Source organism: Chiloscyllium punctatum, chromosome 8, assembly GCF_047496795.1.
Source record: "Chiloscyllium punctatum isolate Juve2018m chromosome 8, sChiPun1.3, whole genome shotgun sequence".
Lineage (NCBI taxonomy): Eukaryota > Metazoa > Chordata > Chondrichthyes > Orectolobiformes > Hemiscylliidae > Chiloscyllium > Chiloscyllium punctatum.
The window spans coordinates 70,629,785-70,649,800 of record NC_092746.1 but is presented as its reverse complement, the minus strand read 5'-3'; the positions used below and the strand labels follow the sequence as shown (position 1 = coordinate 70,649,800).

Sequence of the window (20,016 nt, the reverse complement as noted above, 5' to 3'; positions counted from 1 at the left end):
TGTATTCTTTTTCTGACAACGTATATAGAGAGCAAAACGCAGGAAAATGTGACATGCAAACATTTTGAATGTAATGCTAAATCACACACATTCTAAATTAATATGTGAGTTGAAGCAATTGAACGATGACTTAACTTTCACAGTATGGCAGATCAGGTTTTGCAGTGAAGGCAAGTCAAATTGAGTTAAAAGCCTATTGTCTACTTTAATAAGCACTCAATGGACAGAATCTTGTTTTTCAAGATGCAGTATGGAGCCAATATAAAAGTGGGCAGTACTTCTGCTCAGGGACAATAGCAGATGCATTGGTGTTAATTTTCCAAACTTCTTTCAATTTTAGAGAGGTTCCATTAAATTGAAAAATACTTTTTTAAAAACTCTCTATTCCTGACAGGAAGGAGACAGAAAACAAGAAACTGTAGGTCAATTAGCTTGCTGTCTATTGTAGGGAAGTTGGTAGAATCGACATTGAGGCAGTTATAACTCAGCACTTGGAAAAACTCAAGAAAATTGGGTAGAATAAACATGATTTTTTGAAAGAGAAATCACAGTCACCTGATCAATTCTTTGAAGAAGTATCATGTACTATTAATAAAGGGGAGCCCATTAGTGTGGTGTACTTGGACTTCCAGAAGGTATTTGGCAAGGTTCCACATAAAAGGTTATTGTACAAAGTAAGAGTCATGGGTATTGAGGGGAAATGTATGAGCATAAATATCTGATTGACTTGCAGAAAACAGAGAGTTTGCATAAATGGAAGCTTTACAAATTGGGAGGACTTGACAAGTGTGGTCTGGTAAGGGTCTGCGTTGGGCTTTAAACTTTTTACAATTTCTAGTTATGATTTAAAGAAGGGGATTGAAGGTATGATGTCTAAATTTCTAGATCAAAGTTGCATTGTAAAGATGACATAAAAGAGCATAGATCAATATAGATGGGTTAAATGAGTGGGGGCAGCATGATGGCTCAGTGTGTTAGCACTGCTGCCTCACAGTGCCAGGGACCCGGATTCAATTCCAGCTTCGGGCAACTGGCTGTGTGGAGTTTGCATATTCTCCCTGTGACTGCATGGGTTTCCTCTGGGTGCTCCAGTTTCCTCTCACAATCCAAAAATGTGCAGATTAGATTAATTAGCTATACTAAATCACCCATTGTGTCCAGGGATTTGTAAATTAGTTGGATTAGCCATGGGAAATGTTGGGTTACAGGGATAAGGGTAAGGGGTGTGCATCTGGGTGGGATGTTCTTTGGAGTGTTGGTGTGGACATGAGTCAAATGGCCTATTTCCACACTATTGGGATTCTATTGTTCTAAGTGGCCAAACCTGGCTGATGGAATGGGAAAATATGAAGTTGTACACTTTGACTGGAAGAATAAAAAAGCAAAGTATTAAATGGAGAATGACTGCCTAATTCCAATGTGAAGAGGGTCCAAGGGATTCTATTGCATGAGCTATAGAAGTTAAAATGCATGTACAGCAAGTAAACAGGAAAGCTAATGGAATGATAGCCTTTATCACTTCATTAGAGGAGTTAAACATACAAGTGAGGAAGTTATGCTTCAGTTTACAGGGCATTGGTGATGTATCAAATGCTGTGTCCTTATTGCAGGAAGGATGAAAATGTGAGACAGTTCAAAGGAGGTTTACTAAGTTGATATCTGGAATTAGTGGGTTTTTTTGAAGAAAACTTAGACAGCCATAGCTTGTTTTCACTACAGTTCAGAAGAGTGATGGGTGATTTGATTGATATTTATAAGATCTTGAATGTTCTTTGCAAGATAGACATACTTTTAGGAACATATGGAATATAGGAAAAAGAGTAAACCATTCAGCCCCTTGAATCTGTTCCAAAATCCAATAACATCATGCTTCATCTGTGGCCTGACTCTATAAACCTGCCTTTGGCCCATATCCCTTAATAATTTTGCTTAACAAAACATTATCGATCTTAGATTTAAAATTAACAACTGATCCAGCGTTGATGGAAGAGAGTTCAAAACATCTACCTCCTTTTGTGTGTACAAGTGCTTCCTAACATTTCTCCTTAATACTCTGGCCCTCATTCTCAGACTATGCTCCCTAGTTCTAGCATCCCCAACAAGTGGAAATAGTTGATATTTATTTACCCTGTCTCTTCCTGTTAGGATGTTGAAGACTTCAATCAGATCATCAGAACTTTCTAAATTCCAAAGAGATTCTTTTTTTTAAATTAGGGATTTGGGTGTCACTGACCAGGCCAGAATTTATTGCCGATCCCTAATTAACAACTGGGCAGTTATTGGGTGTCACTGACTAGACCAGCATTTATTGCCCATCCTTAATTACCAACTGGGCAGTTAAGTATCAAACACTCAGCTGTAGATCTGGAGATGTAGGCTAGACTAGGTAAGGACAGCAGTTTCATTCCCTGAAAGAGATTAGTGAACCAGATGGGTTTTTCTGACAATCGATAATGGCTTCATGGTCATCATTAAACTCCCAATCCTAGATATCTATTAAATTCAAATCTGTTATCTGCCATCTGCCACAGCAGGATTTAAACCAAAGTCCCCAGAACATTACCCTGATCTCTGGATTAATAGTCAAGCAATAATACCACTGGGCCATCACTTCCTTATGATCCATATAATCTTTCCTCAATACATAAGTCTTGAAGTCCATGTGTCATTCTTCTAAATCTACATTGTACTCCGTCCAAGGCCAATATATCCTTCCAAAGGTGTGGTGTCCAGATCTGCTCACAGTACTCCAAGTTAGATATAAAAAGAGTTATGTGTAACAGCAGCATAACTTCTGCACCATTGTACTTCAGTCCATTAGATATAAAGGTCAGTATTCCATTAGCTTTCCTTATTATTTTCTGCTTCTGTTTGTGACATTTTAAATATCAATGCACCTGAACCCCAAGTGTCTTTGTGTACATTCACTGTACGTAACTTCATACCATCTAGAAAGTGTTTGTTTACTTTGATCTCCATTCTGTCACACATTTGCCCATTCACTTGGTCTATAAATATCCCTTCGTTATTTTATGCCAGTATCTGCACTGTTTACAATGCTAGTTTTCTGTCATCATGAACTTTAGATATATCTATGTCATTACATATCCAACTTTAGATATCTATGTCATTCTCCAAAATGTTAATAATGTGAATAATTGAGGCCCCAACATGGATCCTTTTGGGACAGCATTAGTCACATTTTATCAGTTGGGGTATCTACCCATTATTACTCCTTTCTGTCACCTGCCACTCAAACAATTTCCCAGTTAATGTAGTAATTGCCCTCAATTCCTAACTTGGTTTTATCTGCTGTGAGACTTTATCAAATGCCTGCTGAAGTCCTTAAACAATGTCCATTAGCATTCGCCTGTTCTTGGTTATCTCTTCAAAAAATTCAAAGGTAGAAAGGTTGCTTCCTCTTGTGGGTGAGTCGAGAACTGGGGGAGCATTGTTGTAAAATTGGACCTTACCTTTTGAGGACAGAAGTGAGGGGACTTTGTTTCTCTCAGAGGATTTTCAAATTCATACAGTCATAGAGTCGTAGAGATGCACAGCATGGAAACAGACCCTTCAGTCCAACTCGCCCATACCAACCAGATATCCCAACCTAAACTAGTCCCATTTGCCAGCACCCGGCCCATATCCCTCTAAACCCTTCCTATTCATATGCCCATCCAGATGTCTTTTAAATGCCGCAAGTGTACCAGCCTCCACTATTTCCTCTGACAGTTCTTTCCATACACATACCATCCTCTGTGTGAAAAGGTTGCCCCTTAGATTCCTTTAATATTTTTCTCCTCCTATGCCCGCTAGTTCTGGTCTCCCTCACCCCAGGGAAAAGACTTTGTCTATTTATCCTATCCATGCCCCTTATGATTTTATAAACCTCTATAAGGTCACCCCTCAGCCTCCAATGCTCCAGGGAAAACAGCCCAAGCCTAATCAGCCTCTCCCTATAGCTCAAATCCTCCAACACTGGCAACATCCTTGTAAATCTTTTCTGAGCCCTTTCAAGTTTCACAACATCTTTCCAATAGGAAGGAGACCAGAATTGCATGCAATATTCCAACAGTGGTCTAACCAATGCCCTGTACAGCCGCAACATGACCTCCCAGCTCCTATTCTCAATGCTCTGACCAATAAAGGAAAGCATACCAAACGTCTTCTTCAGTATCTTATCTGCCTGTAACTCTACTTTCAAGGAACTATGTACCTGCACTCCTAGGTCTCCTTGTTCACCAACACTCCCCACAACCTTCCCATTAAGTGTATAAGTCCTGCTCTGACTTGCTTATCCAAAATGCAGCACCTAGCATTTATCTAAATTAAACTCTATCTGCCACTCCTCAGCCCATTGGCCCATCTTATCAAGATCCCATTGTACTCTGAGGTAACCTTCTTCACTGCCCACTACACCTCCAATTTTTGTGTCATCTGCAAACTTACTAATTAAACATCCTATGTTTACATCCAAATCATTTATATAAATGACAAAAAGTAGAGGACCCAGCACTGATCCTTATGGCACTTCACTGGTCACAGGCCTCCATTCTGAAAAACAACCCTCCACCACCACCCTCTGTCTTCTACCTTTGAGCCAGTTTTGTATCCAAATGGCTAGTTCTCCCTGTATTCTGTGAGATCTAACCTTGCTAACCAGTATCCCACGGGGAACCTTGTCAAACGCCTTACTGAAGTCCATATAGATCACATCCACTATTCTGCCCTCATCAATCCTCTTTGTTACTTCGTCAAAAAAACTCAATCAAGTTCAGGATTCTCTGCCTCAGAACGTACTGGAAGAGAGGGTCATTAAATATTTTTGTCTTAAATATCCAGTTTCAGTGGATTTACACTGTTGCCTGACAGCGCCAGGGACCTGGTTTCAATCCCACTCTTTGGTGCGGCGTTTGCACATACGCCCCGTATTTATGTAGGTGTGCGCTGGGTGCTCGGTTTCCTCCCACCGTCCAAAGATGTGTAGGTAGGTGGATTGGCCATGCTAAATTTCCCATAGTTTCCAGGGAGGTGTAGGCTAGGTGAGTTAGCTATAGAAAATGCAGAGATAGGGAAGGGATTTGTGTCTGGGTGGGATGCTCTTCAGCGGATCATTGGACTTAATGGGCTGAACGGCTTGCTTCCACACATAGGGATTCTACAGTTTTTAAAAGCAAGGTAGACGAGTCCTAGTTAGGCAGGGAAATCAAACTGAGGATAAATGGGAATGTGGAATTTAGGGAAAACAAACAGATCAGGCATGATTTTATTGAATGGTACAGCAGGTTTGAAGGGCTGAAAAGCCCATTTTTAATCCTAATTCCTATATTTGTATTACATATCCATTTGAGAGTAAAATGCTAAATCTGAAGGGCAAGCAGGCAAGGATTAGGCTGTGACATTTCAGGCTTTAACTTGAAGCAATATCTCACTTCCTGGAATCCAGGAACATCACTCAATGTCATCACCCCCACCCACCCTTAGAGGTGTCAAAGGTAGAGAACAGAAATTCCTGCCATAGTTCAGCATGATCTCAGTCATAATTCTCCTGAAGGCTGTCCTGGCTGGAAGGGAAGTTCTTTTCCCTTTGGTTGGTAACAAGAGGCCATGCCAACTGATAAATACAGCCTGGACAGTGGTGGTTGCAAAGGTCAGCTCTCATGGTTGGCTTATGAGAACTCTGCTCTAATGTTGCAAAAGGTTGAATGACATGCTGCACTCTGCAGGGTATATGCCACTGTCCATTCAGTGTTGCATGCCCTAATGTGTATGAGCTAGCATCATAAGGTTGCCACTACAGCATACTGTCAAATACAAGGTTGAGTAGCATGTGTCACATGTGCAACTAGTGTCGTCCACTTCATTGCAGCTACCATTGTAGGACTACTTGCTCCACAGTGCTGCCGCCTCTCACACTTCTGCCAGGATTCATACTTAAAATACAAATGAAGCTACAATTCTAAGCAGCTCACATACCATTAGCTCACATACAATTCATCACAACTGGAAGAACATGCACATCCACTAGATTTTTCACAAAACCTTCCGTGGGTCAACAACACCATCACAAAACAGATGAACACCTAACAGGCATCATCGCAGGTATACATGTGACATAATGCTTTGTGGCTTGGTATCAACTCTAACTCTTTGAGGTCTCTGAACCATGTACGAATCAGAAACCTTTAGCTCCTAACTTCCCCCAAACTTCATTTGTCTTGCTAATAATACAAATGGACAACTGCAGCTCTGAGAATTAATATCTCTAAGTGCAGCTCACAATCCAGGCAAAGTACTCATGTACCCGTGTTAATGTCTCTCCGTGCTTCTCTCCTTCTGCATGCGAAAAATGTGCACAATCAGTGAGGACATGCATTGACAATGTTGGTAAAAGGCAGGGGACTGCATGTGAGATCTATATAATATATATATATAAAACATTGGCATATGGATATTGGTGTCTTTTATGAGGGGTTTTCTTCAAAATAAAATCAAGGTCAGATTTGTTGTGGAATAATGACCTAATCTAGTTTTCCTCACATAGTGTGTGGCTGCAAACAACTAGAGTTCTAATGGAGTAACCCAGGTAAATATGGAATGCTATTAGCTTATTTTCAGTTTAGAGCAACCAAGAAATGATTTTAGCTGACAACATGCAGTGATTGAAAGTTTTTAGGACAGTTCAGAGGATAATTGACTAGGGTCAGAACAAGCATGGTTTCTCTCCTCGAAAGGAGCAGCTCAGGGAATAAGTCATCTCAACAGAAGATTAGGTTGTGTAGCTTCCAAACCAGAAGTGGCTGATTAGAACTCTCCAGGTTACTGGAAGCTGAGAAAGTGTTAGCTCTCAATTTTGTGGGTATTCTTGTAACAAAATCTCACAGTTCACAATGAAGAAGTCAGAAAGAATCAGTTAAATCAAAGCTAAAAGTATGAAATGCAGGGGGAGCTTTTCTGGAAATATAAGCAGTTGTGCAAAGAACTTGTTATGAATGAGTCAAGTAACAGAAGTTTGTTCTCACTGGAGCTTGGAGGAAGAAGTCTATCCTATCAGGTATCTGCTTCATAAATGTAGTTATGTTTGTGAACACATATACTTTTTGTTTTTGGCTGACAAGATTGTGCCAGTACCATAAGTTCAGCAGACTGAAGTATTAATGAACATTCATGGCGTCTGAATGAATGCAGAAGCCGCTCCCAACGATTAAGGCCAGGAAAGCTGAACCGTCTGAAAGGTTTCACAAAGTTAACAACAAATCTTCAAATCATCATCAGAAAGACAAATTTTTGTTTCCCACCCAATTAAGTTCATCCAATCAACCTTCAGAAAGCTCCAGGTGTTTCCAGAAAATCATGTCCCATAGTTCGAAACCAAAGGATTTACAAAATAGACTTCATTTATCAAAACATAAATATAATGAAAAGATAACACTAACTTATATTAACTTTTGTATGTCTTTTTCCATTATTACACTGGAGACTTCCAAAAACTATGGCCCTAAAGTGCAAGTATTTAAAACGTACACACAGTGAATTGTTTCAATGCATAAGTTATAAACATTGACACAATACTGTTAGTGAACAATATCTTAACCTTAGTCTCAGGATGTCGCACAAGTAGTGAGGCATGAAGTCCATTTTGAGCAAAATCAACAGCTCGGCACCAACCCCTGTGATACAACACCTCAAATTCCAGAAGTACAGCTGCCATCTTGTTATAATTCTTGATAACCTTTTTCATATCAGGGGTCTAAGAAAGTGAAAAAAATACAGTAATACTGTAAACATTAAAACTGAAACATCATATTGGTGAAACGTTCTTATTCAGTCAAAAAGTTCTTATTGTTCATTTTTAAATAATAAATCAAAATTGTATAAAGTTACCTTCAAAATTTCAACATTGCTTTTCAGAAACTTCATGGGAATGTCTATTTTTCTGAATAGCTGTCGGGCCCACATAATCTTCCCAGACACCTTCCAACCAGAAGATTTCACACAGTTATTTATACTTTATTGGATTGAACAATATGTGTACTTTCCAATGAAGAAAGTGTTGATATTGACTTTCATGACCTCAGGACATCAGAAAGTTCTTTACACACAATAAACTGCTTTTGAAGTGTAGTGGCTGTCTCAATGTCAGAAATATTGACCATATGATCAATATATCCCTCACTACCCTAGCTTCGGGCTTTCAGGAATCACTGAAGACCATCCACAGAAATCGCATTTATGTAGTTTAAAGTAGATTCTGCTTTGAATGTGGCACTTCTATATAAAAGCTTTCATTAGAAGATAAATTGTAATTAGCATTGTAAGCTTACAGGTGGAACATTACGTGGGACTGGTGGATTTTCTCTTTGTTTCTGGTAGGTCCTGCGTATCAGATCTAAATCTCGTCCAAATTGTTGCAAAAGCATGAGATACTTGTCTGTCAGATCTAATTGTGGTCCAGAAATACGCAGAAATTTTCCCAGCAAGTCTAGCATACGTTCCGTCTGAAAAAATACCAGGAAACAGTAAAGATAATAGGCTTATAGTAATAGTATTTTCCAATGTTTGTTTTAATATTACTTACAGTTAAAGACTGTTCAAACCAGGAATCCATAAAAGTTTGCATTGACTGATAAAGTCCATCTATCTGGCACTTAAACTCCATGTAATCATTGTCAAACTGAAAAGTAAGCATAAATTACAACATCACTTATTATTAAATAAATAATTCATTGAAATAATAGCCATATTAATAACTAAATAATAATAGTGATGTGAATACAAGAGCAGGTCAGAGGCTAGTAGTTGTTCTCTTATCTTCCAAAAGACTACTAAATACAAGACTGGAGTATGGTTGAGTAGTCTCCACTTGCCTGGATGGGTGCAACTCCAACAATATTCAAGAAGCTGAACAACACCCAAGACAAAAGAGTCAGCTTAACCGACACCACATTCATCACGTTCAACATTTATACCTTTCACTGCTGACACACACATTTGTCATCCACAGGATGCACTGTAGGAATTTACCAAATTTCCTCTGACAGCATCTTCTAGATCCATAATCACTACCACTTAGAAGGACAAGGCCTGCAGATATATCTGAACACTATGGGAAATATGTTGATCTCCAAGACATATAGTATCCTGACTTGAAAATCTATTAAATTCCCTCTGTCACTCACTCAAAATCCTGGAAAACCCTCTCTAACAACATTGTGTGTATGCCTACATGAAATGGATTGCAGCAGTTGAAGAAGGGAGCTTACCATCATTTTCCCAAAGGCAACATGTGATAGGCAATAAATGCTGGCCCAGCCAGTGATGCCTATATCTCATGTATAAATAGAAAAACCATCATGTCATAGGACACCTTCTTACTCTAGAAAGGGACTCAGCAATTCATTAGAGTGCAGTTCCACATGCAAATCAAAGAAATTGTTTTTTCATCAAAACTGGACTGATACAATACAACGGAATTGCATTGCACCTGTTCAAACCGAGACACGTGAATTTTATGAGCCAGACCATCTATACGACTTTATTGTACCCCTGCCTCAGGTTTACCTCCTGCCATAGCCATGTGAATTGTCATCACTGGGATTAAAAGTCACTAAAACAATTCGGGAAGAACAAAGGAATATGGAAGTTAACAGTAAAACAAAGCAAAGAACTCTGGATGTTAGAGATCTGAAACAAAAACAAAAAGTGCTGGAGAAACTTAGCAGATTTGGTAGCATCTGTGGGGAGGAAACAGAGATATTAGAACTCTTCACAATGAACAGTCACTGGGCTTGAAACTTTAACCCTGTTTCCTCCCCATAGGTGCTGGTAGACATGCTGAATTTCTCCAGTATTTTCTGTTTTTGATGGAGAAAGATAGGTTTGCAGTGTATGTTTCTGTGCAAAGGCTCTGAAGATAACATAGCATGCTACAGTTATCAACTATGGCTGCCAAAAAGTCATCCAACCCTATCTTGAATTTCTAGACAATAAGAACTTTCAGTGTTTCCTTGGGCACAATTTTCTGCAGATTTTATTATGTGGGAAATAGTTTAGCTCAGAAGTATCTCCACAACCTCCCTCTTAGAGTCATAGAGCAATAGAGATATACAGCACAGCAACAGACTCTTCAGTCTAACATGTCCATACTGCCAGGTATCCTAAATAAATCTAGTCCCATTTGCCAGCATTTGGCCACATTCCTCTGAACCCTTTCTATTTACATACACATCCAAATGCCTTTTAAATGTTGTAATTGTACCTGCCTCCACCACTTCCTCTGACAGCTCATTCCATACACAAACCATCCTCTGCATGAAAAAGTTGCCCCTTAGGTCCCTTTTAAATCTTTCCACTCTCACCTTAAACCAATGTTCTCTAGCTTTGGTCTCCCCCACCCCAGGAAATAAAGCTTGCCTATTTACCTTATCCATTGTCCTTATGATTTTGTAAACCTCTATTAAGTTCATCCCTCAGCCTCCAACATTCCATGGAAAATAGCCCAAGCCTATTCTCCCTATAGCTCAAACCCAGCAATCGTCCACACATCTTTGTAAGTCTTTTCTGAACCCTTTCAAATTTCACAACATACTTCACAACAAATATCAGGGAGAACCGAATTGCACACAGCATCCAATAGTGGCCTAACCAATGTCCTGTACAGCCATAACATGACCTCCCCAACCTCTACACTGAATGCACTGACCAATAAAGGCATGTATATCAAATGCTTTCTTTTTCTTTCCTATCTACCTGCAATTCCATTTTCAAGGAACTATGAACCTGCACTCGAAGATCTCTTTGTTCACCAATGCTCCCCAGGACCTTACCATTAAGTGTTTCAGTCCTGCCCTGATTTGCCTTTCCAAAATGCCTCATATGTACCCAGGTTAATCTCCATCTGCCATTCCTTGGCCCATTGGCCCATCTGATCAAATCCCGTTGTATTCTGAGGTAATTTGAGGTAATGCCCACTACACCTCCAATTTTGGCGTCCTCTGCAAACTTACTAACCATACCTCCTATGTTTGCATCCAAATCATTCATATAAGTGACAAAAAGCAATGGACCCAGCACCAATTCTTGTGGCACACTGCTTGTCACAGGTCTCCAGTCTGAAAAGCAACCCTCCACCCTCTGTCTTCCACCTTTGAGCCAGTTCTGTATCCAAATAGTTAGTCCTTCCTCTATTCCATGTGATTTAACCTTGCTAACCAGTCTACCATGAGGAACCTTGTTGAACGCCTTACTGAAATCCATATAGATCACATTGATCGCTTTGCCCACATCAATCCACTTTGTTACTTCTTCAAACATTTCAATCAGGTTAGTGAGACATGATTTCCCACACAAATAGGCCATATTGACTATCCCCAATCAGTCCTTGCCTTTCCAAATACATGTAAATCCTGTCCCTCAGGATTCCCTCCAGCAACGTGCCCAGCATCAAGGTCAGGCTCAACAGTCTATAGTTCCCTGCCTTTTCCTTATCGCATTTCTTAAGTACTGGCACTACGTTAGCCAACCTCCAGTCTTGTGGTACCTTGTCTGAGGCTATTAATGATACAAATATCTCAGCAAAAGGCCAAGCAATTACTTCTCCACCTTCACAAAGAGTTCTCGGGTACACCTGACCAGGTCCTGGGATTTATCCACTTTGATGCATTTTAAGACATGCAGCACCTTCTCCTCTGTAATAGTGAAACTTTTAAAGAGGTTGCTATTTATTTCCCCACATTCTCTATCTTCACATCCTTCTCCACAGTAAACACTGATGCAAAATACTCATTTAGTATCTCCCCCATCTCCTACTGTTCCACACATGGGTGGCCTTGCTTATCTTTAAGGAGGCCTATTCTCTCCCTAATTACATTTTTGTCCTTAATGTATTTCGAGAAGCCTTTTGGATTCTCCCTATTTGCCAATGTTACCTCATGTACCCTTTTTGGGACATGAGATAATTTTGGCAAATAATGTTAAGGAGAACCCCTCTGCTGGTTATATCTGACATATGCCTCTCTCTTATTCTTGACCAAAACCTCAATTTCTCTAGACATCCAGCATTCCCTACACCTACCAGCCTTGCCCTTTGTATCATCAAAATTAGCCTTCCTCCAATTTAGAACTTTAACTTTTATCCTTTTCCAACATTATTTTAAAACTAATAGTATGCTCACTGGGCCCCAAAATGCTCCCCCACTGATACCTCAGTCACCTGCCCTGCCTTATGTCCAAAGAGTAGGTCAAGTTTTGTACCTTCTCTGGCTGGTATATCCACATACAGGATAAGAAAATTTTCTTGTACACACTTAATAAATTCCTCTCCATCCAAGCCCGTAACACTATGGCAGTCCTTATCTATGTTTGAAAAGTTAGAATCCCCCACTATAACTACCCTATTGCTCTACAGATAACTGAGATCTTCTTTCAAATTTATTTCTCAATTTCCTGCTGACTATTGGGGAGTATATAGGATAATCCTGATATGTGATCATCCCTTCCTTATTTCTCAGTTTCACCCAAATAACTTCCCAGGACATACTCCCAGGAATATCCTCCCTAAATACAGCCGTAATGATATCCCGAATCAAAAATATCACTCCCCCTCCTGTTTTGCCCGCCTTTTAATCCTTCCTTTCACAGCTATATCCTGGAACATTAAGCTGCCAGACCTGTCCATCCCTGACCCAAATCTCTGTAAACGCTATGAAATCCTAGTCCCATGTTTCTAACCAGGCCCTGAGTTTATCTGCCTTCCCTGTTAGGCTTCTTGCATTGAAATAAATACGGTTTAATTAATCAGTATTACCTTGTGGTCTACTTTGTTCTTGTCTGCCCTGTCTGTTTGACATACTCCTTTTTTTTCCCCAAATGTACCAGTATCAGACTGATCTCTTTCCTCATTATCTCCATGGGTATCCCCCCCATCAATCCCCCACTAGTTTAAATGCTTCCAAGCAGCTGTAGCAAATTTCCCCACCAGCATATTAGACCCCTTACAATTCAGGTGCAATCTGTCCTTCTTGTACAGGTCACTTCTACCCCAGAAGACATTCCAATGATCCAAAAGTGTGAATGCTTCTCCCCTGCACCAGTTCCTCAGACACACATTCATCTATTCTATCCTCCTATTCCTACCCTCACTAGCTCGTGGCACTGGGAGTAATCATGTCTCAGTCTTACATTCTCCTAAGAGTACATCACCTCCCGTATTTTCCAAAACAGCATACTTGTTTGAGACAGGGGTAGACACAGGAGACTCCTGTACTACCTGCCTACCCTCCTACCTTCCCTAGAGGATCCCATCTACTTTTCAGGATCTTCAATTTATATCCCTCACTGAAATGCCATCCATCGTACCCCTCTTCTGAACCTAGAGCAAAGAACAACCACAATGGTTAACTATCACTTTCAACAACATACTGTCCCTTTGATCCATGGTATTCATGTTGAAATGTGTCATTACATTACATTAGCAGCTAAAATATTCCCCAGAATCATTGGCTATATTCTAATTTTATGAATCAAATACATTTCAGTACAGATAAAAGCAATGAAGGCTACATGATCTGTAATAACAAGTGAATGTTTTACCTCTTGTTTCCTATGGTCCAGTACATCATAAGTCTTTGATTTTGTGCTGTTTATAATTGTCTGATAACGCACATATATTTTGTCAAATCCCTCCATTTTAACATGCTGAAGATCTGAAAGGTTCTCCATCGTGTTCATCATGAATGCAATCTTCTCCAGACGTTTGCAAAAAGTATCAAACTTGCCAAATATATAGTTTTCACTAAAAGTAAAACATTTTGTTATGATTTTATTTATTGCGACAAAAAATTGAAACTAATAAATCCCCTCAGAAAACTTCCTCATGGCAGGAACAAGAATCTCCTGGTGGCCTATCTAAACAAATGCAGCCACTAAGACCGTTAATCTTTACAGGGGGCTGCAGAAGGACCAAAGGGATGGAGGAGAGGGGCAGCTTTGCTGTCAGGAAACTTGGAAGAACAGATTCTCCTCATGTCCTAACAAATTTAACCTGCTTACGCCAGCAAACTTCTATTAACTGGCACCTACAGGACCAGGAGTGTGCTGGTTGATCAAGAGATCCACATAATGAATGTAAAAATACACACTAAGTAACATAAATGTAATGCAGGGGGTATACACATCGATGTTATACTTTATTTACAACATAAATCACTTAAATATTAATGCAATGCCTTGAATAAAACTTACTGGTAGAGTGCCTTCTCACTTGCACTTTCAACTAACTGTACAAACTTTGTGGAGATTATGATCATACAGTAAACTTCCAATATTTCAGGTATATAATTTTTGCTGAATTATCAAGAGGGCTGGTTCATAAGGCACCGGTTAAACAAAGTTTGCTGTACTTGATTCCTTAGTCCTAGCTAGTCAGGTTCAGAGGTTGATGTGCTATCAGGAATGTCAGCCTTTTGCACTAGGCTTCATTTGGAGAATGGGGAAGAGGAAGGGAGAGATCAGAAATCAGGATGGGGGCATCACTTAGGAAGGATGAACAGAAAAAACAGGAGAGCCGATCTTTTATGGTATTTCAATAGACATTGGATACAGTCTCTAGAAAGAGACTTTTCGATAAAGTTGAAGCTCATGCAAGTGATGGCTTATTATTGATCTGTTTGGTAACTTGGCTAAGTGGAAGGAAACTGAGGTAAGGCTAATGGGCACCAAAACCTCACTAACTGCTCACTGTGGCCTAGCTGGAATCCCCAGAATATTATGTGCTACATGCCAGGAGAATCTTCTATCAATACACTGATTACACATTATGGGGCAGCAATTCTGTTATTGCACAGCATACTCAAATAATATGCCCCATAAATGTTCAGAAGCAGAACTATTTAACTGGGTTATTCAAAGACCTTGAATGGACTTTTCCCACCTTAAGTATAGGGCCATTGCAATATTGCAAAGAAAAAATTATCATGCTTTCACACAGGTGCAAATGGAAGGATCAAACATATAACTGCCAAAATGCTCTGCAATTACTGCCACAGATGCTTTCTCCAGGGCAAATGTGTATATTTGAAACGAGCAGAAAAAAAATGATATTCTTCCCTGCTGACATTAACAATGAAATTAGACGACTGTGCTGGTAGCTGCAATAAAGCCTTCTGTTGGTGAAGGCATTAAGCTCACTAATCAGTATGTGAGCAGACATCCAGGCTGCACTATTCTTTCATACAATTATTGCTCCTCAGATTTTCCTTCAGCAAAATTTGCTTTTAATAAGACAGACATCTTTTTTGGAATACAAGAAACTAGAGGGCAAGAAGAATTTCCAGACAATTCATCATTTGACTTTGCCTGAGACGGTTCACATAAATTTATCAACACAGCCTGTGAAATGCTCTTTTGGTATGTTGGAGGGGAGATCCTTTGACAAATTTGTTGACAAGGGAGCCTTTGATTGAGCCTTTAAGGTGCCACTTTGTTCTACCAACAGAAAAATGGTTCTGAGATGTTAAAAGTTAAAGCAGTAAATGTAGACTGACATTCACACAATCTGCACACAAGCCCATGCAGCATCAAGTGACTATACAACATGCAGTTGGATTGTAACCCAGTGAGTTCAGTTGTTAAGACCTTGAATGAGGATGGGCAAAGATTTTCAGGGTCTATTTTTTCACTCTTACAAATTCCTTCATAGGGTGAGATTCAGTCACATAATCATCTGTATTTGTGTTAGAGACAGAATTAAAATAATTCATTAAGATCTTCAATTATGATCAGCCCTCTATTAATTTTAAGGCACAAAACATAAAGCATAAGTTTCCATGGAATGTAAATTGGCACACGATAACAGCTTTAGGTCAGCAGAAGCTTGTTTCTCAATAGTTACCACAGATTTCATTAAATGCACATTAATTTGTCAGAAATTCATTACCTGTGACATCAGGTTTTACTGAGACCTAGTTCACTAGTATTGTTTTGTTGACCAGCTCCCTTGGCAGTTGACCTTCTCCCCTCCATGTCATAAAGGACACTTCTTTAAGATGCTGACACATTTGGAATACTGCAAGCAATTTTGGACCCCATGACTAAGGAATGATGAGCTAGACTTGGAGCAAGTTTACAGGAATGATCCCAGGAATGAAGAGCTTGTCATATGAGGAGCGGTTGTATTTGATGTATCTGGTCTGTATTTGATGGAGTTTAGAAAGACAAGGGGTAATCTGATTGAAACTTACAGAAAACTAAAAGGCATGGTAAAGTGATTGGAACTAGGCTGACCTTATTAACTGCAAGGTTCTTGATTGGGGTTGTTAAGCTGGACCAATCATGAAAGCCTTGGCTGACTAATATAACCAGCAGATTAGAATATCCTCAGTGGAGGACTGACTCTGAGCTAGCTGGCCAGGGCACTGATAAATAACGAGTGACTTAGTGACGAGACCTGGCTCTGTGCAGTTAGTTTACCTGGATAGAGTGGATGTGGAGAATGTGTGTCCATTAGTAGGAGAGACTAGGACCTGAGGACATGGCCTCATAGTGAAGGAATGATCCTTTAGAACTGAGAGCAGGATGAATTTCTTCAGCCATGGAAGTCATTGCCAAAGAGTGTATTTTATAGAGATAGAAAGGATCGGATTAGTAAGGGGATCAAGGACTATGGGAAGAAGGCAGGAGAGTGGGGTTGAGAAACATATCAGCTATGATCAAATAGTAAAGCAGACTCAATGGGCTGAATAGCCTAATTCTGCTCCTATATTGTATACAGTGCGATTTAGCCAACAACTAGTTCTTGATTGGTTTGTTCATGTTGGATCCTTCTAGCATACCTTATGTAATTTTCTACCTCCTCAATCACTGTAACAATCCATTCAAATCAGTTTTCAACAGAATTGCCAACTCCAATGGTAATTATTGGCTGTTGCTCCCTTTGCGGGAGTGAACATGCTTAATTCAAAGAATTCCTTCCTAGATCACATTTCTTTAAGGATATTCTTTACTCTGATGATCTCTCGTATATACTTCATTTACAACTGGTTGTCTGTTGATTTTACATAGTTCTATGCTTTTGTGTTAAAGTAGAAAAGCTCGACCGTGAAAAGAGAAAAAGGCAAAAGGAAAACAAGTTTGGTGCAATGAGAATTGCTCCTCTTGACAGACTGCGAACACCATGATTTCATTCTAAATGGCAAGGCACTAAATAAACATTAATTCCAATTCAAAATCATTTAAATGTCTTCATTTTCACACTCAGTATGAATATAGTGGGGAGTCAATGAAATCTGAACTTGTGCCACCTTTGCCCCTTGTCTCCCCAAATCGTAAGAAATCTGCCAACAGAAGTATTAAATATGCAAGAGGAACTGCAGTGAAAACAGTGAAAGAGTGTATCATTGATAACCACAGGGCAGTTTGCTTCATTTACTGAGGAGAAAAGAGAAAATCTTAAATAAATCCAAGGTTATGGACAACCGAAAGCCAGTAACTGAACACAACAACCTATGCCCCTGCCCCTTTCCCTTTTCTTTACAGAAATGCTCACTTGCTATTGTTCCTTTTACTAGGGATTGCAGAACAGATCAGTTACTATGACAGCACAAAGTGGGTAAGCTGCTTTGTATTCACAAAGTCTGAACCAAAATAGTAATTCATCCAAAGGCTGTTTGCTTATAGTTACAGAATCACTAATTTAAATATGACACTGCTTTCAATTTGGGAAACTAAATGGTATATGCAATAATGTAGCAAGAATGCTTTGATCAGTTTGAAAAGTTTTTTTTAAGTGGGGAGAACACGTGTTTCAGGGGAATATTAGTTTTTTGCTGATGCACAGTTTCCAACTTTGGCTTCCTGGCATTTCTTTCATTTTTGGATACTAAGCAGAAAGATTCTCATTTAATTTTCTGAAACTGGCCTATTTTTTGACTCTCTAGAAATTCTTTTATACAGGATAGCAGGAACAGCAGCAGGAGAGGGTGAGTCATTTGGTTCTGTTGCTTGTGAATGGTAAGAACCTGGTGGATTTTCTGGCTGATGAATTCATGAGGTCAAACTTCAAACTGCTGAAAATTAAATGGAAATAGACATCTACCCATGCACCGATTTTAATTTAAACTCAAATGCTCCATGAAATCCCTGCAGTACAAATACAACAAATCAGAGGAACTAGCCAATAGTTTTTCCCTGCGCATTGACATTTCTACAAATTGAGCATCAAAATGCATAAATGCAAAATACATTCTGAACATGTTCTATCTAAAAAAATTTTTTGTGTCTATTGAAACCAAATGTATATCTTGTTTCTCATTGTTATTAATTTTAAAAGTATACATCATCGAAATTAACTTTATAATGTTCAACATTTATTCTTACTAAAAGCAGAGAGTAATGCAGGAATTTCACCTACAGGTTTAAGAACAGAGGCAACTCAATATATGATTTCACACTGTCTGCCGGTGTGCCAGTTTGCTGGCTTCATCTTAACCTCCCAAGCCATTTTCTAGAGACCAGGACATGGGCAGAAAGGCTACATGTCCACAAGCAGCAGATAACTCATTATAATACAGTAATTATAAAGTCAAAAATTATAGCCCAATTAGAATTTTCCAATTGTTCTCCAAGATGCTAAGATGTCAGAGACATAGCAGCTTCCTCAGGAATGGCCACTGAGCAGCAGAACAAGGAATTAGTAACCTCTGCTTACATTGATATTCCCTCCTTCACCCCTCCGACCCAGTGAACAACCTGGCTAAAACTGGTCAATGGCCACTGAGGATTTTCAGGAAGCCATAACTGTCTATTATTTTGAATATATCAGAAGTGTTGAGAAGGTATTCTGACGTGGAGACAGGTACTGGATTTAATCTCAATGACAGGGATCAGATCAAAAACACAAATATTTATTTATTTTTTTAAACATCCTTTGTGCTGTACTCTTTAGAAGTAATATCTCACTTTGCTTTCTTCCTACTGACAGAATTTTGAACGAAATAGATATGACTGGCCTATTGACTAGATGTTGTGTTTGAATGTATGTGAAAACTCCAATATTATATCATGGACAGGGTGATATCATACTTAATGCCTGAACTGCTGAATGCTTGCCTAAAGATAACACTGAATACACTTTAATGAAACTTCGAGATTAAGGGTTGAAGAAATGAAGCAAGATCGATAACAATCTTCACTTCAGCAATGCTCACCTATTCGTTATGTGCCACCTTCATCTCTTCCTGACCTCATTACATTGACTAACATCCTTCTAAATGTGTACCTATGAAATGCCTATTTCTTTTGATTTGCAGGACAGGGCTTATACTGGTCCTGCAGCATCCTTCTTTCTCTTGGGTCTTTGGCTTGGCTTTAAACTAAAAATTGACACAGGCAGGCCATATTGTTATGTATGTTGTAATACTGGATGTACTCAGTTTTGCAGAGCAAATGGTGCTTGGCTTTACAGTGGGACACAAATACTGCCTTCAGTATGCTAAAGGGAAAATGATTGTTGCAGTGTAGGGACCTGCATATGACCACATAAATCATTCTACACATGAACCACTCTCTATGTAAAAAAATTGCCTCTCGTGTCTTTTTTATATCTCTCTCCTCTCGCCTTAAAAATGTGCCCCCAGACTTCAATTCCCCAATCCTAGGGCAAAGAAAACTACCACTAAATGTATCTAATCTCTTATTATTTTATAAACTTCCATCAGGTCACGTCTCGGCCTCCTACACTCGAGTGAAAAAAGTCCCAGCCTATCCAGCATTTCTTTATAAATCAAACCTTCCATACCTGGTAACATCCAGGTAAATCTCTTGTGAACCTCCTCCAGCTTGATCATGCCTTTCCTATAACTGGATGAGTAGATCTAACACAATATCCCAGAAGAGGCCTCACCAATGTCGTCACATGATTAGACTCTTAATTCCAGATTTTTACTGGATTCAAATTCTACCATCTATCATGATGGGATTTGAATCCAGGTCCCCATAATATTACCCGGGTGTCTGGATTAA

The 20,016-nt window shown here is 39.3% G+C and overlaps 1 protein-coding gene across 1 annotated transcript in view; it reads right to left on the bottom strand.

Moving 5' to 3' along the window:
* The window catches only part of dnah5l (dynein, axonemal, heavy chain 5 like), a 367,508-nt gene that overhangs the window by 265,590 nt on the left and 81,902 nt on the right, over positions 1-20,016 (bottom strand). The window contains exons 15-19 of the mRNA XM_072575753.1: positions 13,591-13,792; positions 8,579-8,674; positions 8,325-8,498; positions 7,885-7,974; positions 7,595-7,750 (exon numbers count right to left, since the gene is read on the bottom strand). Of these exons, the coding sequence (XP_072431854.1) occupies positions 7,595-7,750; positions 7,885-7,974; positions 8,325-8,498; positions 8,579-8,674; positions 13,591-13,792 (718 nt within the window). The remainder of the gene's footprint in view (positions 1-7,594; positions 7,751-7,884; positions 7,975-8,324; positions 8,499-8,578; positions 8,675-13,590; positions 13,793-20,016) is intronic.